This window comes from Diaphorina citri, unplaced genomic scaffold, assembly GCF_000475195.1.
Source record: "Diaphorina citri unplaced genomic scaffold, Diaci psyllid genome assembly version 1.1 scaffold601, whole genome shotgun sequence".
In the NCBI taxonomy this organism is placed as follows: Eukaryota; Metazoa; Arthropoda; class Insecta; order Hemiptera; family Psyllidae; genus Diaphorina; species Diaphorina citri.
The window spans coordinates 120,695-138,563 of record NW_007378035.1 but is presented as its reverse complement, the minus strand read 5'-3'; the positions used below and the strand labels follow the sequence as shown (position 1 = coordinate 138,563).

General features: G+C 39.9%; 2 protein-coding genes across 4 annotated transcripts in view; one reads left to right on the top strand and one right to left on the bottom strand.

Annotated features, from left to right (window-relative positions):
- LOC103510459 overlaps window positions 1-17,869 on the bottom strand; it is a 60,522-nt gene that overhangs the window by 25,885 nt on the left and 16,768 nt on the right. The window lies entirely within an intron of this gene.
- Window positions 1-17,869, top strand: part of LOC103510457 (H/ACA ribonucleoprotein complex subunit 3) — a 40,243-nt gene that overhangs the window by 22,191 nt on the left and 183 nt on the right. Inside the window, exons 1-2 of one of the 3 annotated variants that reach the window (XM_017444586.2) lie at window positions 5,180-5,327; window positions 6,479-7,430. In XM_017444586.2, the coding sequence (XP_017300075.1) occupies window positions 5,271-5,327; window positions 6,479-7,288 (867 nt within the window). In that variant the 5' untranslated portion in view covers window positions 5,180-5,270 and the 3' untranslated portion in view covers window positions 7,289-7,430. Of the gene's footprint in view, window positions 1-5,179; window positions 5,328-6,478; window positions 7,431-17,638 lie in introns of those variants that run through there. The other 2 variants (XM_017444588.2, XM_008475120.3) reach the window with 2 other exon arrangements.

Below are 17,869 nucleotides of genomic sequence, written 5' to 3'. Positions count from 1 at the left end.
TTTCAAAAAAAAACTAAAAAAAGACAAAAAATAAAAAAAAAAAAAAAAAAAAAAAAAAAAAAAAAAAAAATGTTCGTTTTCATGAACGATAAGCATCAGCATTTATAAGATAAACTCAGTTTAGGTAAGCGTAGCCTATTTATATATCTTTTTTTTTTTGCTGACGGTGAGAAAATTTGCCAGATTAAACTATATCACCCTCATCAGAAATAAAGATTGTAAAATTCTAGAGTATGGTGGATGAATGTAAACAAAATGAAACGTTTCTCTCAGATCTGAAGATTCTGAAGGTTTCGTGAGAGAGTTTAGCGAAAATAAATATAGCCAGCGCAGCGGTCGGCCATGACGGTATTTTTAGCTAAATCCCCTTTAGGGGTGAGCTATGCATTTCTCGGCAAAGTCACAACTTTGGGCCGGGGTTGTGTTTTTTGGTCTTCTGGCTCACTAGGAAGCTATTTGCCATGAAAACTCATTTTTTCCGAGAGAGGTTTGACAGAGGAAACTGTAACGGAGTTCTTACGGTCCCGAAATCGAAGAGATAACCTTAGGGATGAAAATTGAAAATCCATAAGGATATTTTCCAGAGATTGCCTCCTTATTCCATTTTCCTGTCCTATTGTCCCCTTCCATTAGTGTATTGTCAGTGGCGCGTCGTTTGATTTTCAGAAGGGGAACCTATTTTAAGTAGTCCCTCCATCCACCCCTGGTGGGTGATTGAAAGGGGGCATCTGCCGGGAATTGAACCTATAAACAATTTAGGAACCCTATAAACCCATTTGAATCATGCCAAGCGAAGAAAAGATAGAGGGGAAGGGAAATTTTTTTTTTTTTTTGCTGACGGTGAGAAAATTTGCCAGATTAAACTATACCACCCTCATCAGAAATAAAGATATTAAAATTCTAGAGTATGGTGGATGAATGTAAACAAAATTAAACATTTCTCTCAGATCTGAAGATTCTGAAGATTTCTTGAGAGAGTTTAGCGAAAATTAATATTGCCAGCGCAGCGGACGCAGCGGTCGGCCATGACGGTATTTTTAGCTAAATCCCCTTTAGGGGTGGGTGAGCTATTCATTTCTCGGCAAAGTCACAACTTTGGGTCGGGGTTGTGTTTTTTGGTCTTCTGGCTCACTAGGAAGCTATTTGCCATGAAAACTCATTTTTTTCCGAGAGAGGTTTCATAGAAGGAACTGTAACGGAGTTCTTACGGTCCCAAAATCGAAGAGATAACCTTAAGGATGAAAATTGAAAATCCATAAGGATATTTTCCAAAGATTGCCTCCTTATTCCATTTCCCTGTCCTATTGTCCCCTTCCATTAGTGTATTGTCAGTGGCGCGTCGTTAGATTTTCAGAAGGGGAACCTATTTCAAGTAGTCCCTCCATCCACCCCTGGTGGGTAATAGAAAGGGGGCACCTGCCAGAAATTTAGGAACCTATAATCCCATTTGAATCATGAATCATGCCAAGCGAAGAAAAGATAGAGGGGAAGGGAAAACGGTCCTTGACAGAGGAAACTGTAACGGAGTTCTTACGGTCCCGAAATCGAAGAGATAACCTTAAGGATGAAAATTGAAAATCCATGAGGATATTTTCCAGAGATTGCCTCCTTATTCCATTTCCCTGTCCTAGTTTCCCCTTCCATTAGTGTATTGTCAGTGGCGCGTCGTTAGATTTTTAGAAGGGGAACCTATTTCAAGTAGTCCCTCCATCCACCCCTGGTGGGTAATGGAAAGGGGGCACCTGCCAGAAATTTAGGAACCTATAATCCCATTTGAATCATGAATCATGCCAAGCGAAGAAAATATAGAGGGGAAGGCAAAACGGTCCTTCCCCCAGCTTCCATGGATACGTCACTGGTTTGTACTGTGCCCCATATTTCACTTCTTCCCCCAATGTAAATTTCCATTTCTTCTGACACTTCTAGAGGGCTATCGTGTTTCACCTTTTTCTTCCTCTTCTTCCCCCAATGTAAATTTCCATTTCTTCTGACACTTCTAGAGGGCTATCGTGTTTCACCTTTTTCTTCCTCTTCTTCTTCGCCTTCTCCCTCTTCTCCTCTGTCTTCTTCCTCCCTTTCTTCCTCCACCTCTTCTTTTTCTTCTTCCTCTTGTTCTTCCTCCTTCTCTTCTCCTTCTTCTTCCTCCTCCTTCTTGTTCCTCCTCCTCCTTCTTCTTCCTCTTCCTCCACCTCTTCTTTTTCTTCTTCCTCCTCCTCCCTCTTCTTCTTCCTCCTCTTCATCATCTTTATTCTTCTGACACTTCTAGAGGGCTATCGTGTTTCACCTTTTTCTTCCTCTTCTTCTTCGCCTTCTCCTTCTTCTCCTCTGTCTTCTTCTTCCTCCTCCTTGTTCCTCCTCCTCCTCCTCCTTCTTCTTCTTCTTCTTCTTCTTCTTCTTCTTCTTCTTCTTCTTCCTCTTCCTCTTCCTCCACCTCTTCTTTTTCTTCTTCCTCTTGTTCTTCCTCCTCCTCCCTCTTCTTCTTCCTCCTCTTCATCATCTTTATTATTTTATCAAATTCCACTTCGTTATCAATTTCTTTTTCTGTTACTTTCCCCCCCTCCGGTTCTTTTTCACTTTCTTATTCACATTTTTTATTGTGTTATTTTATTATTACTTTTTCTTCCAGTATCATTCCTGCGTTATATTTTCTTTATTTTCTCTCTCTCCCTCCTCTCTCGTTCTCTCTCACACTCTCTCTTATTCACATTTTTTATTGTGTTATTTTATTATTACTTTTTCTTCCAGTATCATTCCTGCGTTATATTTTCTTTATTTTCTCTCTCTCCTTCCTCTCTCGTTCTCTCTCACACTCTCTCTCGTTCTCTTTCTATCTCTCCTTCCCCCCTCTCTCTCTCACTCTCTGTCTCCCTGTTTCTTACTCTCCCTCTTTCTCTCTCTCTTTCTTTCTCTCTTCCATTCTTACTCTCACTCTCTTTCTTTCTTTCTCTCTCTTCCATTCTTACTCTCACTCTCTTTCTCTCTCTCTCTCCCTCTCTCTTTCTCTCTCTCTCTCCCTCTCTCTTTCTGTCTCTGCCTCCCTCCCCCTTTTTGTCTTTCTCTTTCTCTCTCCCCCTCCATCCCTCTCTTTCTTTTTCTTACGTTCTCTCTTCCTCTTTTTTCTTCCTCTTCTTCTTCGCCTTCTCCTTCTTCTCCTCTGTCTTCTTCCTCCCTTTCTTCCTCTTCTTCTTTCTCCACCTCTTATTTTTCTTCTTCCTCTTGTTCTTCCCCCTTCTCTTCTCCTTCTTCTTCCTCCTTCTTCTTCCTCCACCTCTTCTTTTTCTTCTTCCTCTTGTTCTTCCTCCTCCTCCCTTGAAGAGGGGAAAAAGGGGTAGGAAGAGAAAGAGTCGTCAGTGGTGAACACAAGGCTAGTTTGATAGGAGTTCTGTATAATATAGCAGTACTATTTGGTCCTCCTTTCAAAGTTGACCCACAGAACTTTCGAATAATAGCTGCTGAAACCCTCCAAAATACAAGGCTATATCCAGCCTGCCTACTGGTTTCGTGTTATCCAACCATTAGCCTAGTAACGGCCGGCGGGCCGCCGACGGCCGGCGCGGCGGTTGTTTGTTCTAACCTAACAGAAAAGACCTGGATTGGATTTCACCAATACTTTTTCAGCCCTTAGAAGTCCTGTTAAGCTAATAGCCTGAGTTCTATTTCATTTGTATAGGCTTAACAGGGCTTTTAAGCAAACAGGCTGTTATGGGCTATGTATACCAGTTGACCCCCAGAACTCCTTTCAAAGTTGACCCACAGAACTTCTGAATAATAGCTGCTGAAACCCTCCAAAATACAAGGCTATATCCAGCCTGCCTACTGGTTTCGTGTCATCCAACCATTAGCCTAGTTTGTTCTAACAGAAAAGACCTGGATTGGATTTCACCAATACTTTTTCAGCCCTTAGAAGTCCTGTTAAGCTAACAGCCTGAGTTCCATTTCATTTGTATAGGCTTAACAGGGCTTTTAAGCAAACAGGCTGTTATGGGCTATGTATACTCGTATATGTATATTTTAATTGATATTGTTGTTTTTCCGTACATTTTCATCTCGATAAGGTGGCCTGTATTGAGTACAGCTTCTCCAAAACGGAATCCATTTGTCAAATTTCATTCGTAGAAAATACCTCATTTATACGGGCATGGAGACTGAAAAGTCCCTTCACCCCCGCAATCTAATATATCGATAAGGTGGCCTGTATTGAGTACAGCTTCTCCAAAACGGAATCCATTTGTCAAATTTCATTCGTAGAAAATACCTCATTTATACGTGGGCATCGATACTGAAAAGTCCCTTCACCCCCGCAATCTAATATGAGATATATATTTGAATTGTAATAGGTTACTGTTTACCTTTCTCCTAATGTGTTTACTCTCTGAGTGTTTGCCTTGTGTTCCTATCGAATATATGGGTAGGGAGGAACAAGGCCTGTCGCACTTGGGATGCGTAGTCGCGCCATAGTAGCGCGTAGTCGCCCGAAAAACTAAACCTAGGAATATGATAGAGAGTCATGCAACTACATCCAGTCACTCATTAAACTTGACAGATATCAGATAAACTTGACAGATATGTACACCTGATCAAGTCCGCCTGTCAGGTCTACCTGATAGTGTGTGTGTGTGCTCGTCAGGTATCCGGTAGACTTGACTTGTGGACCTGATCAGGTGTACCTGTCAGGTCTACCTGATAGTAAGTGGCTGGCCTACGGTGTAATAGGTTACTGTTTACCTTTCTCCTAATGTGTTTACTCTCTGAGTGTTTGCCTTGTGTTCCTATCGAATATATGGGTAGGGAGGTGCAAGGCCTGTCGCACTTGGGAAGCGTAGCGCCATAGTATGATAGAGAGTCATGCAACTACATCCAGTCACTCAACTATCAGATAGACTTGAGAGATATGTACATCTGATCAAGTCCGCCTGTCAGGTCTACCTGATAGTGTGTGTGTGTGTGTGTGTGTGTGCTCATCAGGTATCACGTAGACTTGACTTGCGGACCTGATCAGGTGTACCTGTCAGGTCTACCTGATAGTAAGTGGCTGGCCTACGATTCCAGTGTGCGAGAACCCTTCTTTACGACCTGTTAGGTTGTTCTAAGGGTAATTACCACCACCGAACCATTTGGAACAACATCAAGAGATCAGTCACTAGTCTCTCTTGTGGATCATTATTTCACATGAAAAAACATATTTTTATTGAAAATTAGTTTAAAAAACATATTTTTATACTTGTTAGCTTATTCTTATCACATATAATTATTTCGGGTATTGATTCAGTATGGGTAGGCAGAACCAGATCTTTATGTTGTCTTGGATAGCAAACCTGACGCTTCTGGTAAGTTTGAATGTCATAAAGTGATATCTCGATTTTTGAAAGTCAAAATTTGGAGAAAAATTGGGATGTCTTTTCTTTATTGTTTCTAGGTGTTGTGGTTCTCGAGATAGAGCGATCAGTGTGTGAACTGTGAATGAGTGAATGGATCCTGTTCTTATAATATAAGATAAGATATCTAAGTACATAAGTATAGAGATGTAAGTACACTAGAACCTCGATTATTTCAACTTTCATTACTTCAACTCTCTATTATTTCAACTCCAAAATCCATTTGCTTATTTCTATCTTTCAAAGGACATTATCAGAGGAAAAATCATAGAAAGTGATCATTTCAACCTCGATCATTTCAACTACCCCCGGTCCCAATTAGTTGAAATAATCGAGGTCCTACTGTATATGGAATAAGTACATAGACATATGAGTAAAAATACATAGATACAAGTAAATAGGTGTAAGTATATGGAATAAGTACATAAATATAAGAGTATAAATACATTAGTGCCTGGACTGGTAATATTATCTTTCTGGAACTGACAAAATAAGAGTATGACCTCTTTCTATCCCATGTCATCTCTATTGCCCTCTCTCCTTCCCTCTATCATCTCTCTCCCTCCCTTTCTCTCCTGTCTCTTTTCCTCTTTCTATCCTGTCCTTTTCTCCCTTTCTCTCTCTCCCTCCCTTTCTCTCCTGTCTCTCTTCTCTCTTTTCCTCTCTCTATCCTCTCTCTCTCTCCTCTGTCATCTCTCTCCCTCCCTTTCTCTCCTGTCTCTCTTCTCTCTTTTCCTCTTTCTATCCTGTCCTTTTCTCCCTTTCTCTCTCTCCCTCCTAAGAGGTTTGACAGAGGGAACTGTAACTGCTATGGTCTTATCGTCCCGAAATCGAAGAGAGAAGGAAGAAAGGATAGGAGAAAGCCAACCGTTCCGAGAACGAACATTATACCATCTAGTTGGTAGTGTTGGTAGTGCGTCTGCCTTGTTAGCCTAGCGCTTACAAGGCAGACGCATTACCAACTAAGCTAACTAGGCTGGCGAAATGTTTTTGAACCAGTTTTGTCTGAGAAGTATGCTGTGTCGTTTCAGCAATCCAAACTTTGGGCAGTCCGTCCACACATTTTATTGACTTTTTTTAAATGAAATTCTATTATGTTTCAGGTTGCTTCCTCACCAGTCCACAAAGTCAACATCGAAGTAAATAGCATTGTGCTAGACATCCAAACCAAAAACCGGTCCGAGCCCTTTGACAATATTGCCGGAAATCCAGACCGGACAATTGACGGCACAAATGGAGTCAAAAATGACGTAATCAAGGAATTAGTAAATTCTGAGGCAAATATTGAGCAGTCTAACAACTGTGAACCTAAAGTTGTCAAAGTATTTCCAGACCAAACCATTACTGGAGCAAATGGAGGCGAAAATGACGCAATAAAAGGATTAGTCAATTCTGAGTCAAATATAGAGCAGTCTAACAACTGCGACCGTAAAGTTGTCAAAGTATTACCAAATCAAACCATTACTGGAGCAAATGGAGGCGAAAATGACGCAATGAAAGAATTAGTCAATTCTGAGTCAAATATAGAGCAGTCTAACAACTTTGAACCTAAAGTTGTCAATGTACTACCAGAAAATGCCTTCAATAGAGCGAGTTATATCAAAAATAACGCCAACGAATTGGTCAATTCTGAGTCAAATATTGAGCAAACTAACAAGTGTGACCCTATCACCCTTAATGAATCAGACCAAACCATAACTGGAACAAATGGAGTCAAAAATGACATCGACTCAAATATCAAAAGACTCAACAATAATCCCAGTATCAATCTGTTAGGTCAGATCAGCATGGACTTTTCCAAAGGACAAGGAGGGTTTAAGAGAAATTTCAATGACGAACCTACTTGGGTGGTACTGAAGAGAAGGTATTTGGAAGGCGTATTTGATGTTGATTCGGTTAAGAAGACCAAATAAGTTCAAAGAATCAAGACATTCGAAGGATCGATTCTATTTTTAGGCGCTTTAACACCCGATGGTGCAATAAGGAAACAATTATTTTATCTATGACAAACAAAAAATAAATAAAATAATTGCCTACCAAATTAATACTCGTAAAGCATCTACTTTTTTGTGCAAGAAGTTTTATAGAGGGAACATTACCAATATCGTGCTTATCGCCCCAAAATCAATGGAGCAGTTGCAAATGGGTAAAAATTATAAATAAATGGTCGATTCCTATGTAAAAAGCTGGGAAAAATCCAAATCTGAGGTCAAAACTCCGAAAAAATAACTGTAAAAGGTCGAAAATTCAATTTTTATTTTCCGTTCTAATGAAAGAGTTCAAATATGTTTATATGTGTGACGTCAGACTTTACGCAGTTGTTTTTTTTTGTCCGTTAGGTAGCGCCACTATGCGAGCGCGCTAGCGGAAGAGCAGAAAGAACTGCGCAGAAATGCGCACAAACACATTAATGCGTTGCCTGCGAGGGAGCTTTGCTCGGGACATTTGATGTGACGTCATCGCCTACGGGAGCGTATGCCGTGACGTCAAAGTTGTCTATCAAATGATGTTCTCTTGGGAATCAAGTGACCCCTATTCGGAAATACATGGGATGTGTGAAGGAGTGAGTTATGAAAAGGAACTGCTGTTTTCAGTAATCTACCTGCACATTCAATGAGTCAGATCCCAACTCCCTTTACCCATAGGGATTTGGATTCCCCGATTTTTTACTTTCTCATTTTCTAAAATTGGGGATCTCAGAAAAGGACTCTCGAAAATTTCCCTTTTTTCTCCCTCCTATTTACCTATAATTGGGATTTTAAAAAAGAGAGAATCTCTAAAAGGGCTTCTAGAAAAGGAGGGAATCTCAGAAAAGGGGAAAATCTATAAAAAAGACCCTCAGAAAAATCTCCCCCTTTTTTCCTCCCTCCTTATACCTAAAAAGGGGAATGCCACGAAAAGGAGGGGTGAATCTCCCAAAAAAGCTTCTCTATTCTTCTCCTCCTCTCCTCTTTTTCTTCGTTTGCTTCTTTCCCCTCCTCTCCTCCCCTCCTTCCTTTCTCTTAACACCTTTCTCTATTCTTCTCTTCTTCGCGTTCTCTTCTCTTCCCCTCCTTCTGTTCTTGTAACACTTTTCTCTATGCTTATCTCAATCGCCTCAATCAGGATTCATTAAATCTTCGTTTGCCTGGAGAGGTAGGTAGAGTGGAGAGGTGAGTAGAGATTGTGATATAAATAGATCCGAGATGTTTATTTTTTTACGTACATAGATATACAATTTTGAAAAAGAAAAATTCCGTTGGTCCTCATTTTTCCTGCTCTATGACTTTGAAACATCACCCAAGTAAGCGCAACTGATCTATTAGAGAAGGAAAAGAGGATAGGAGAAAGCCAGCCGAACCCTATCTGTGTAGGGTGATAGGTATCTTGTTTATCCTGCCCGAATAGGACTAAAAAGTCCCTTTACCCCAGACCCCAGCAGTCTGAAAAAAAAATGTCTTCTCTGGGCGGAAATCGACAATCTATTTTTTTAGAATCTTTAGATTAACCCTTTGAGTAGTTCAAAAAGCTATTTAACCCTTTCAGTGAGGTCTACGCCACTGCTTCCAAGGCGCTACAGTACGGGGGGGTATTGTAAAGCTCATTCCCCCCTGTCAATAATTGCTCCTCGAAGTGTCAATAATGTCAGAAGATAACAACTCGTCCTTTGCTTGAAATACTTTGACAAGCAAAACAGAAAAACACCTCCCGCCCGGCGCGGGGTAGATCCTGGACGGATAATGTTCGTTCTCGGAACGGCTGGCTTTCTCCTATCCTGTTTTCCTTCTCTCTTCGATTTCGGGACGATAAAACAGTTCCCTCTATCAAACCTCCTCAAAAAAGTTTCTAATTAGGGGACGTAAATCAAAAAGGGACTTTTCAGTCTCATTCTGGCAGTATAAGCAGGGTATATTCTATTGTACGTACACAGTATAGTATAGGTTCCCTACACTCGATGTAATGGAAAGTAAAAATTAGCATACCAAATCCATTAATTAGAATAAATAGGTTTTAGGGTAGTATAGGTTTTGTAGTGGGAGGACAAATTTCGTGGTGCCACCGACACTATCCCTAATTCCCTAATCCTGCCGAATATTTCAAGTCTGGTCACATAATATCTCCCGACCCTAATACCTTCCCACTATCCCACTATCCTCTTCTTTATCCCTATTTACTACGTCTTTCTCCTCCTCTTCCTTCTCCCTTTTATTTCTCATCCCTCTTCTTCTTTTTCTTCTCCCTCTTTTTTTCCCCTCTTCTTCTTCCTCGTCTTTTTTTCCTTTTTCTTCCCTTGTTTTTTACCTTTTTCTCCTTCTTCTTCTCCTCCTCCCTCTTCTTCTTCTTCTTCCTTTTCGTCTTCTTTTTCTCTTTCTCCTTTTCATCCTTCTCTATTTCTTTCTCATCCCTCTTCTTAATTTTCTTCTTCTTCTTCTTCTTCTTCTTTTACTCTCCCTTCTTTTTCCGTCTTCTTCTTTTTCTCCTTCTTCTTTTTCCTCCTCCTTCTTCTTCTCCTTTTTCCCTTTTTCTTCTCTTATTTTTTCTTCTTCTCCCTCTTCTTCTTTTTCTTCTTCTTCTCCTCCTCCCTCTTCTTCTTTTTCTTCTTCTCCTCCTCCTCCCCCCTCTTCTTCTTTTTCTTCTTCTTCCTTTTCGTCTTCTTTTTCTCTTTCTCCTTCTCATCCTTCTCTTCTTTCTCATCCCTCTTCTTCTTTTTCCTCCTCCTTCTTCTCCTTCTTTTTCCCTTCTTTTTCTTCTCTTATTTTTTCTTCTTCTCCCTCTTCTTCTTCTTCTTTTTCCCCCTCTTCTCCTTCGTCTTCTTTTTCTTCTCCTTCTGAGCGTAGATTTCATACAGTCAAGTCCTTTGCGCGATACATTTCATTAACATTCAAACAAACTCAACAAGAAATGCAATCAAAACAACTATCGTAAACTCACTGAGAGCTGAAAGGTCAGTAATTTCGTTATTTACTCGAACTCCGTTGCAGCTTCTGTGAAGGCATCCAATTATCCATTTACTGGAAATTCGTCTAGGTCTCCGGGCAAATTTTCAGAGTGGAAATGAATTCTCCATTTGAAAACGGAGGAAGAGGAGGAAGAAGATAAAGATCGAAGAGAGAAAGGGGACAGGACAGAACAAAGCCAGCTGTTCCGAGAACGAACCCTATATGTTCAAGATAAAATCGGCCCCGGGCGTGAATCGAACCCGCAACCTGGCGCTTACAAGGCAGACGCGCGAAATTTTAACTCAGGTTGTGGTTGTCTGCCTTTTAAGTGATAAGTCGCAGGTTCGATTCCCGCCCGGGGCGAACTTTATCTTCGACCGGTAAGGTTCGTTCTCGGAACGGCTGGCTTCCTCCTATCCTGTCCATTGCTCCTCGAAGTGTCAATAATGTCAGAAGATAACAACTCGTCCTTTGCTTGAAATACTTTGACAAGCAAAACAGAAAAACACCTCTTATAAGTATAAACTTGTACGTGTACGGGGTGTTTTAAAAAGGGCACAAAAAATATTCACAATAATACTTGTTTTACAAACCTGTATCAAACAAAAGAATTACTTTTTTAAGAGATTTGATAGAGGGATCTAACTGTAACAGCCCAAGGTCTTATCGTCCCGAAATCGAAGAGAGAAAGGGGACAGGACAGAACAAAGCCAGCTGTTCCGAGAACGAACCCTATATGTTCAAGATAAAATCGGCCCCGGGCGAGAATCGAACCCGCAACCTGGCGCTTACAAGGCAGACGCGCGAAGTTTTAACTCAGGTTGTGGTTGTCTGCCTTGTAAGCGATAAGTCGCAGGTTCGATTCCCGCCCGGGGCGAACTTTATCTTCAACCGGTAAGGTTCGTTCTCGGAACGGTTGGCTTCCTCCTATCCTGTCCTTTCTTCTTTTTCTCTTTCTCATCCTTCTCCTTTTCTTTCTCATCCCTCTTCTTATTTTTCTTCTTCTTCTTCTACTCTCCCTTCTTTTTCCCTCTTCTTCTTCTTCTTCTCCTTCTTTTTCCCTTCTTCTCTTATTTTTTCTTCTTCTCTTCTTCTTTTTCTCCTTCTTCTTCTTTTTCCTCCTCCTCCTTCTTCTTCTTCTTCTCCTTTTTCCCTTTTTCTTCTCTTATTTTTTCTTCTTCTCCCTCTTCTTTCAAGTTATTCTACCTATTTACATACCTGGCTACCTACTTTTTACCCACCCTGTATACTTTGACAGAAAATATCTAGGTACCTACTCTAAGTAGAAAGAACGAAACTCAAACTTTTTTATCTCTTTTTTCTCTCTTCGTTTTTGCCGTGTCAGCTAAAAATGTGTAATAGGATAATATTATTTTTCTCACTCTCCTTTCTCTTTCTCTCTCCTCTTTCTCCTTCTATGTCTTTCCTCTCTTTCTTCCAACTCCTTCATCCATAAAGTTGCTCTTCTGCCTTCGTTTATCTTTTCTTTTTCTCTGTCCCTCTTTCTTCTTTCTCCTCTTCCTCCTTTCGTTTTACCTGCCTCCCCTCCTCCTAGTCTCCCCTTGCGCCCTTCTTTCTTGATTTTTTATCTTTATTTATTTGATTCTCTCTATCTCCCTTGCTCCCTCTCTCTCTTTTTACGTCGTTATCTTTTACTTATGATTTATTATTATTATTTTGTGAAGAGGTAAGGCTCCTTTAAAAATTGTAAGGTTGGCAAAAGTAAGGTTGATATTTCGACCAAATTTAATAGAAAATTAAATACATTGTGTAGAGACACAAATAAAGAGTTCGCAATTCTCAGGACATTAGATTTCGACGAGATTTATTACAATAAAAGCTTGAAAAAACTTGGCAATCTTGAAAAACGAAGGTATTGTGGTCTCATCAAATGTAAGGTAAACCTCCAAAATCGTTATTTACCGAGGTATGTAGGTAGGTCGGTAGGTAGAATAATAATTTACAATGAATTCCACAGAAACCTCTGCCTCCTCCTTCCTTCTCTCTCTTCCTTATATCTCTTCTTTCTTCTACTTATTCCTCTTTTTTTATCTCTTCTTCTCACCTCCTCTCCCCTCCTTTTCCCATCTCTCATTTCTCCTTTTTCCCGTCTACTACTCTCTAGTCCTCTCTTATTTCTTCCGTCTACTTCCACACCCTCTCCATCTCTCCCTTTCCATCTTTTCTCCCTCCTTTTCTTCCTCACATTCTTCCTCATCTCTTTCTCTGTTAAAGCAGTCATCAATCATATTTTGAGGTGGGACTCACTGGGAGAGAGAGGGGGATTTTTTTTTTTAGGTTCCAAAATATCCCTCTTACCTCCCTCCCTTCACACCTTTCTGTAGGTATTTCTTGTTTCCCTCACAATCCTTCCCTTCTCAAGAACCACGTCTTTTCTCCCCTTTCTTTCTTTCTTCCCTCTCTTCCCCTTCTTTCTCCCCTCTCTTCTTCCCTGCGTGTACTGTTCTTACATTTTTCTTTCTTCCCTCTCCTCCCTTCTCTTTTTGTGCTTGTTTATGTTCCTGGCCTCAAAGCGTGTTCCCCGTGTATTTCTTATGGGGGGACTAAAAAACGTCAATATCTCGGGAACAAACTCCAAAATCCATTTGCTTATTTCTATCTTTCAAAGGACATTATCAGAGGAAAAATCATAGAAAGTGATCATTTCAACCTCGATCAATTCAACTACCCCCGGTCCCAATTAGTTGAAATAATCGAGGTTCTACTGTATATGAAATAAGTACATAGACATATGAGTAAAAATACATAGATACAAGTATATGGAATAAGTACATAAATATAAGAGTATAAATATATTAGTGCCTGGACTGGTAATATTATCTTTCTGGAACTGACAAAATAAGAGTATGACCTCTTTCTATCCCTGTCTATCCCAATGTCATCTCTATTGCCCTCTCTCCTTCCCTCTATTATCTCTCTCCCTCCCTTTCTCTCCTGTCTCTCTTCTCTCTTTTCCTCTTTCTATCCTGTCCTTTTCTCCCTTTCTCTCTCCCTCCTCTATCATCTCTCTTTCTTCTCTTCCTTTCTCCCCTTCCCTATCCTTCTGCTTCTCTTTCCTGTCTTCTTTCTCTCCTATAACTCGCCCTTTCTATATCTTTCTCTTTTCCTTTCTCTCACTCTCCTGTTTTTCCTCACTCTTCCTTGCCTCCTTTTCTCTCTTACCTATAGGCTCAAGCCCTTATCACATTGGCTGCATTGGCTCAGTTCTAACCGTCAGCTGGCTCAGCTCTGCGTAACACCGTGTATCAGCTCTCTCACTCTCTGTCTCCCTGTTTCTTACTCTCCCTCTTTCTCTCTCTCTTTCTTTCTCTCTTCCATTCTTACTCTCACTCTCTTTATTTCTCTCTCTTCCATTCTTACTCTCACTCTCTTTCTCTCTCTCTCCCATTCTTACTCTCACTCTCTTTCTCTCTCTCCCTCTCTCTTTCTGTCTCTGCCTCCCTCCCCCCTTTTTTGTCTTTCTCTTTCTCTCTCCCCCTCCATCCCTCTCTTTCTTTTTCTTACGTTCTCTCTTCCTCCTTTTTTTTCCATGCTAAAATTTATGGTCGGAACTTTTGTCGGGTGCTGATCTGATTAGAAACTTTGTTCTTCTTTCGATATTATTATTACTAACGCGTTCTTCTTCATACGGGGTATGCAGAAAGTGTGGAAGACGGCTGTTCGAACGCCAGGAGCGACTTTGAAATTTTGTTAGGAGGTGGAGTAAAGAAAGAAGTCCCCGGGTCTACAAGTCCATCTCATGTTATTTTTAACCTCTGACAGATAGACCCTAGTTTTAAGGCCCGTTTACACTCTATGTCGTATTGTACATTTTCGTACCCTCAAGGCAATAGTAGGTACGCAAATTTTGTGTACGTTTTTTATTATCATTATTATTGTGAATCCCTGCGACTAGACGTACGTCTTGCTGTCTACACTCTACTTTTTAGCCTTTTTTATCCATCAGACAAAACGCACGATAAGACATAGCGTGTAAACGGGCCTTTAGTTTATATTGAAACTCTCAATAGACGCTTCACAATACAAATTATGAAAGAAGAAACTCAATACTATTCTGTTCATGATCGCCCACCTTCGTCAAAATTCAAAATAAACAAAATTCATGTCTGATATAAATATATTTCTTCTCCTTCTGAGCGTAGATTTCATACAGTCAAGTCCTTTGCGCGATACATTTCATTAACATTCAAACAAACTCAACAAGAAATACAATCAAAACAACTATCGTAAACTCACTGAGAGGTCAGTAATTTCGTTATTTACTCAAACTCCGTTGCAGCTTCTGTGAAGGCATCCAATTATCCATTTACTGGAAATTCGTCTAGGTCTTCGGGCAAATTTTCAGAGTGGAAATGAATTTTCCATTTGAAAACGGAGGAAGAGGAGGAAGAAGATAAAAAGAGATAAAGAGGAGGGAGGAATATGAAGAGGGGAAAAAGAAGGAGGAAAAAGGGGTAGGAAGAGAAAGAGTCGTCAGTGGTGAACACAAGGCTAGTTTGATAGGAGTTCTGTATAATATAGCAGTTAATACTATTTGGTCCTCCTTTCAAAGTTGATCCACAGAACTCCTTTCAAAGTTGACCCCAAGAGGTAAGGCTCCTTTAAAAATTGTAAGGTTGGCAAAAGTAAGGTTGATATTTCGACCAAATTTAATAGAAAATTAAATACATTGTATAGAGACACAAATAAAGAGTTCGCAATTCTCAGGACATTAGATTTCGACGAGATCTATTACAATAAAAGCTTGAAAAAACTTGGCAATCTTGAAAAACGAAGGTATTGTGGTCTCATCAAATGTAAGGTAAACCTCCAAAATTGTTATCTACCGAGGTAAATTGTAAGGAATGGTAGGTAAAGTAATAATTTTCAATGAATTCCACAGAAACCTCTGCCTCCTCCCTCCTTCTCTCTCTTCCTTATATCTCTTCTTTCTTCTACTTATTCCTCTTTTTTTATCGCTTCTTCCCACCTCCTCTCCACTCCTTTTCCTATCTCTCATTTCCCGTCTACTACTCTCTAGTCCTTATTTCTTCATTCTAATTCCACACCCTCCATCTCTCCCTTTCCATCTTTTCTCCCTCTTTTTCTTCCACACATTCTTCCTCATCTCTTTCTCTGTTAAAGCAGTCATCAATCATATTTTGAGGTGGGACTCACTGGGAGAGAGGGGATTTTTTTTTAGGTTCCAAAATATCCCTCTTACCTCCCTCCCTTCACACCTTTCTGTAGGTATTTCTTGTTTCCCTCCCAATCCTTCCCTTCTCAAGAACCACGTCTTTTCTCCCCTTTCTTTTGCCCTTTCTTTCTTCCCCTTCTTTCCCCCTCTCTTCTTCCCCGCGTGTATTGTTCTTACATTCTTTCTTCCCTCTCCTCCCTTCTCTTTTTGTGCTTGTTTATGTTCCTACCTGGTTTTTCAATAGAAAGTGTGGAAGACGGCTGTTCGAACGCCAGGAGCGACTTTGAAATTTTGTTAGGAGGTGGAGTAAAGAAAGAAGTCCCCGGGTCTCCAAGTCCATCTCATGTTATTTTTAACCTTTGACAGATAGAGCCTAGTTTTAAGGCCCGTTTACACTCTATGTCGTATTGTACATTTTCGTACCCTCAAGGCAATAGTAGGTACGCAAATTTTGTGTACGTTTTTTATTATCATTATTATTGCGAATCCCTGCGACTAGTCGTACGTCTTGCTGTCTTATACACTCTACTTTTTAGCCTTTTTTATCCATCAGACAAAACGCACGATAAGACGTAGCGTGTAAACGGGCCTTGAAGAAAGTGTGGAAGACGGCTGTTCGAACGCCAGGAGCGACTTTGAAATTTTGTTAGGAGGTGGAGTAAAGAAAGAAGTCCCCGGGTATACAAGTCCATCTCATGTTTTTTAACCTCTGACAGATAGACCCTAGTTTTAAGGCCCGTTTACACTCTACGTCGTATTGTACATTTTCGTACCTTCAAGGCAATAGTAGGTACGCAAGTTTTGTGCACGTTTTTTTATTATCATTATTAAGGGCATCCACTCGTAAAATTTGTAGCCAAAACCAAATGTCAGCCCAAAGCAATCACCCTAGTTAGGGCTGATTGAGAGGCTGGTGAAAAACGCCGACCCCGTCTGTACACGGGAAAAGGCGAAGAAAAAGAAGAAGAAGATTATTGCGAATCCTTGCGATAAGACATACGTCTTGCTGTCTACACTCTACGTTTTAGCCTTTTTTTTTATCTATCAGACAAAACGCACGATAAGACATAGCGTGTAAACGGGCCTTTAGTTTATATTGCAACTCTCACAAGACCCTTCACAATACATATTATGAAAAAAGAAACTCAATACTATTCTGTTCATGATCGCCCACCTTCGTCAAAATTCAAAATAAACAAAATTCATGTCTGATATAAGTATAAATATATATATAAGTACAAAAGTATAGAGATGTAAGTACAGTAGAACCTCTATTATTTCAACTTCCATTACTTCATACTATTATTGATTTAATTTTTGATTTTACTTTCATCTGAAAAAGAAACGCGAGCTGCTGAAAAACCATATTGATAAAAGCTCCGTGTTTATTATTTTTATTTATTTATTTATTTGAGGGAACTGTAACTGCTAAGGTCTTATCGTCCCAAAAGCGAAGAGAGAAGGAAGACATAAAATTAGAAAGCCAGCCGTGCCGAGAACGAACCTTATCTGTTTAGGATATAATCCGCCGCGGCGCGGGCGGGACTCAAACCCGCGACCTAGCGCGTCCAAGACAGGCAGGCTACCCTCCCAGCTAATTCTAAGGGTAATTACCACCACCGAACCATTTGGAACAACATCAAGAGATCAGTCACTAGTCTCTCTTGTGGATCATTATTTCACATGGAAAAACATATTTTTATTGAAAATTAAGTAGTTTGAAAAAATATTTTTATACTTATTAGTCTTATTCTTATCACATATAATATTATTTCGGGTGTTGGAAGAGTGATTCAGTATGGGTAGGCAGAACCAGATCTTTATGTTGTCTTGGATAGCAAACCTGATGCTTCTGGTAAGTTTGAATGCCATAAAGAGATATCTCGATTTTTTAATCCTAAAATAGTAAAAAATTGGAGTTTTTTTTAACTTTTTTCTCTGCGGGTTTAACTTTATTTTTGGATTTTATCGACAGAAATATTTACATAAATATGTAATTGTTTACATATTTATGTAAATAAAGTTGAATTAACCCATTAGTGCATAAAGTAGTTTTTGCCCGTTTTTGTGGAACATTTCTTTGAAAACTTGGTGTTTTGGGTCTTTTGTCATACATTAAATTTTTTACCCATATTATTCTGTTTCAGGTTACTTCCTCACCACTCCACAAAGTCAACATCGAAGTAGATAGCATTGTGCTAGACATCCAAACTAAAAACCGGTCCGAACCCTTTGACAATATTGCCGGAAATCCCAACCGGACAATCGACGGCACAAATGGAGCCAAGAATGACTTAATCCATGATTTGGTCAATTCTGAGTCAAATATAGAGCAGTCTAACAACTGTAATCCTAAAGTTGTCAAAGTATTACCAGAC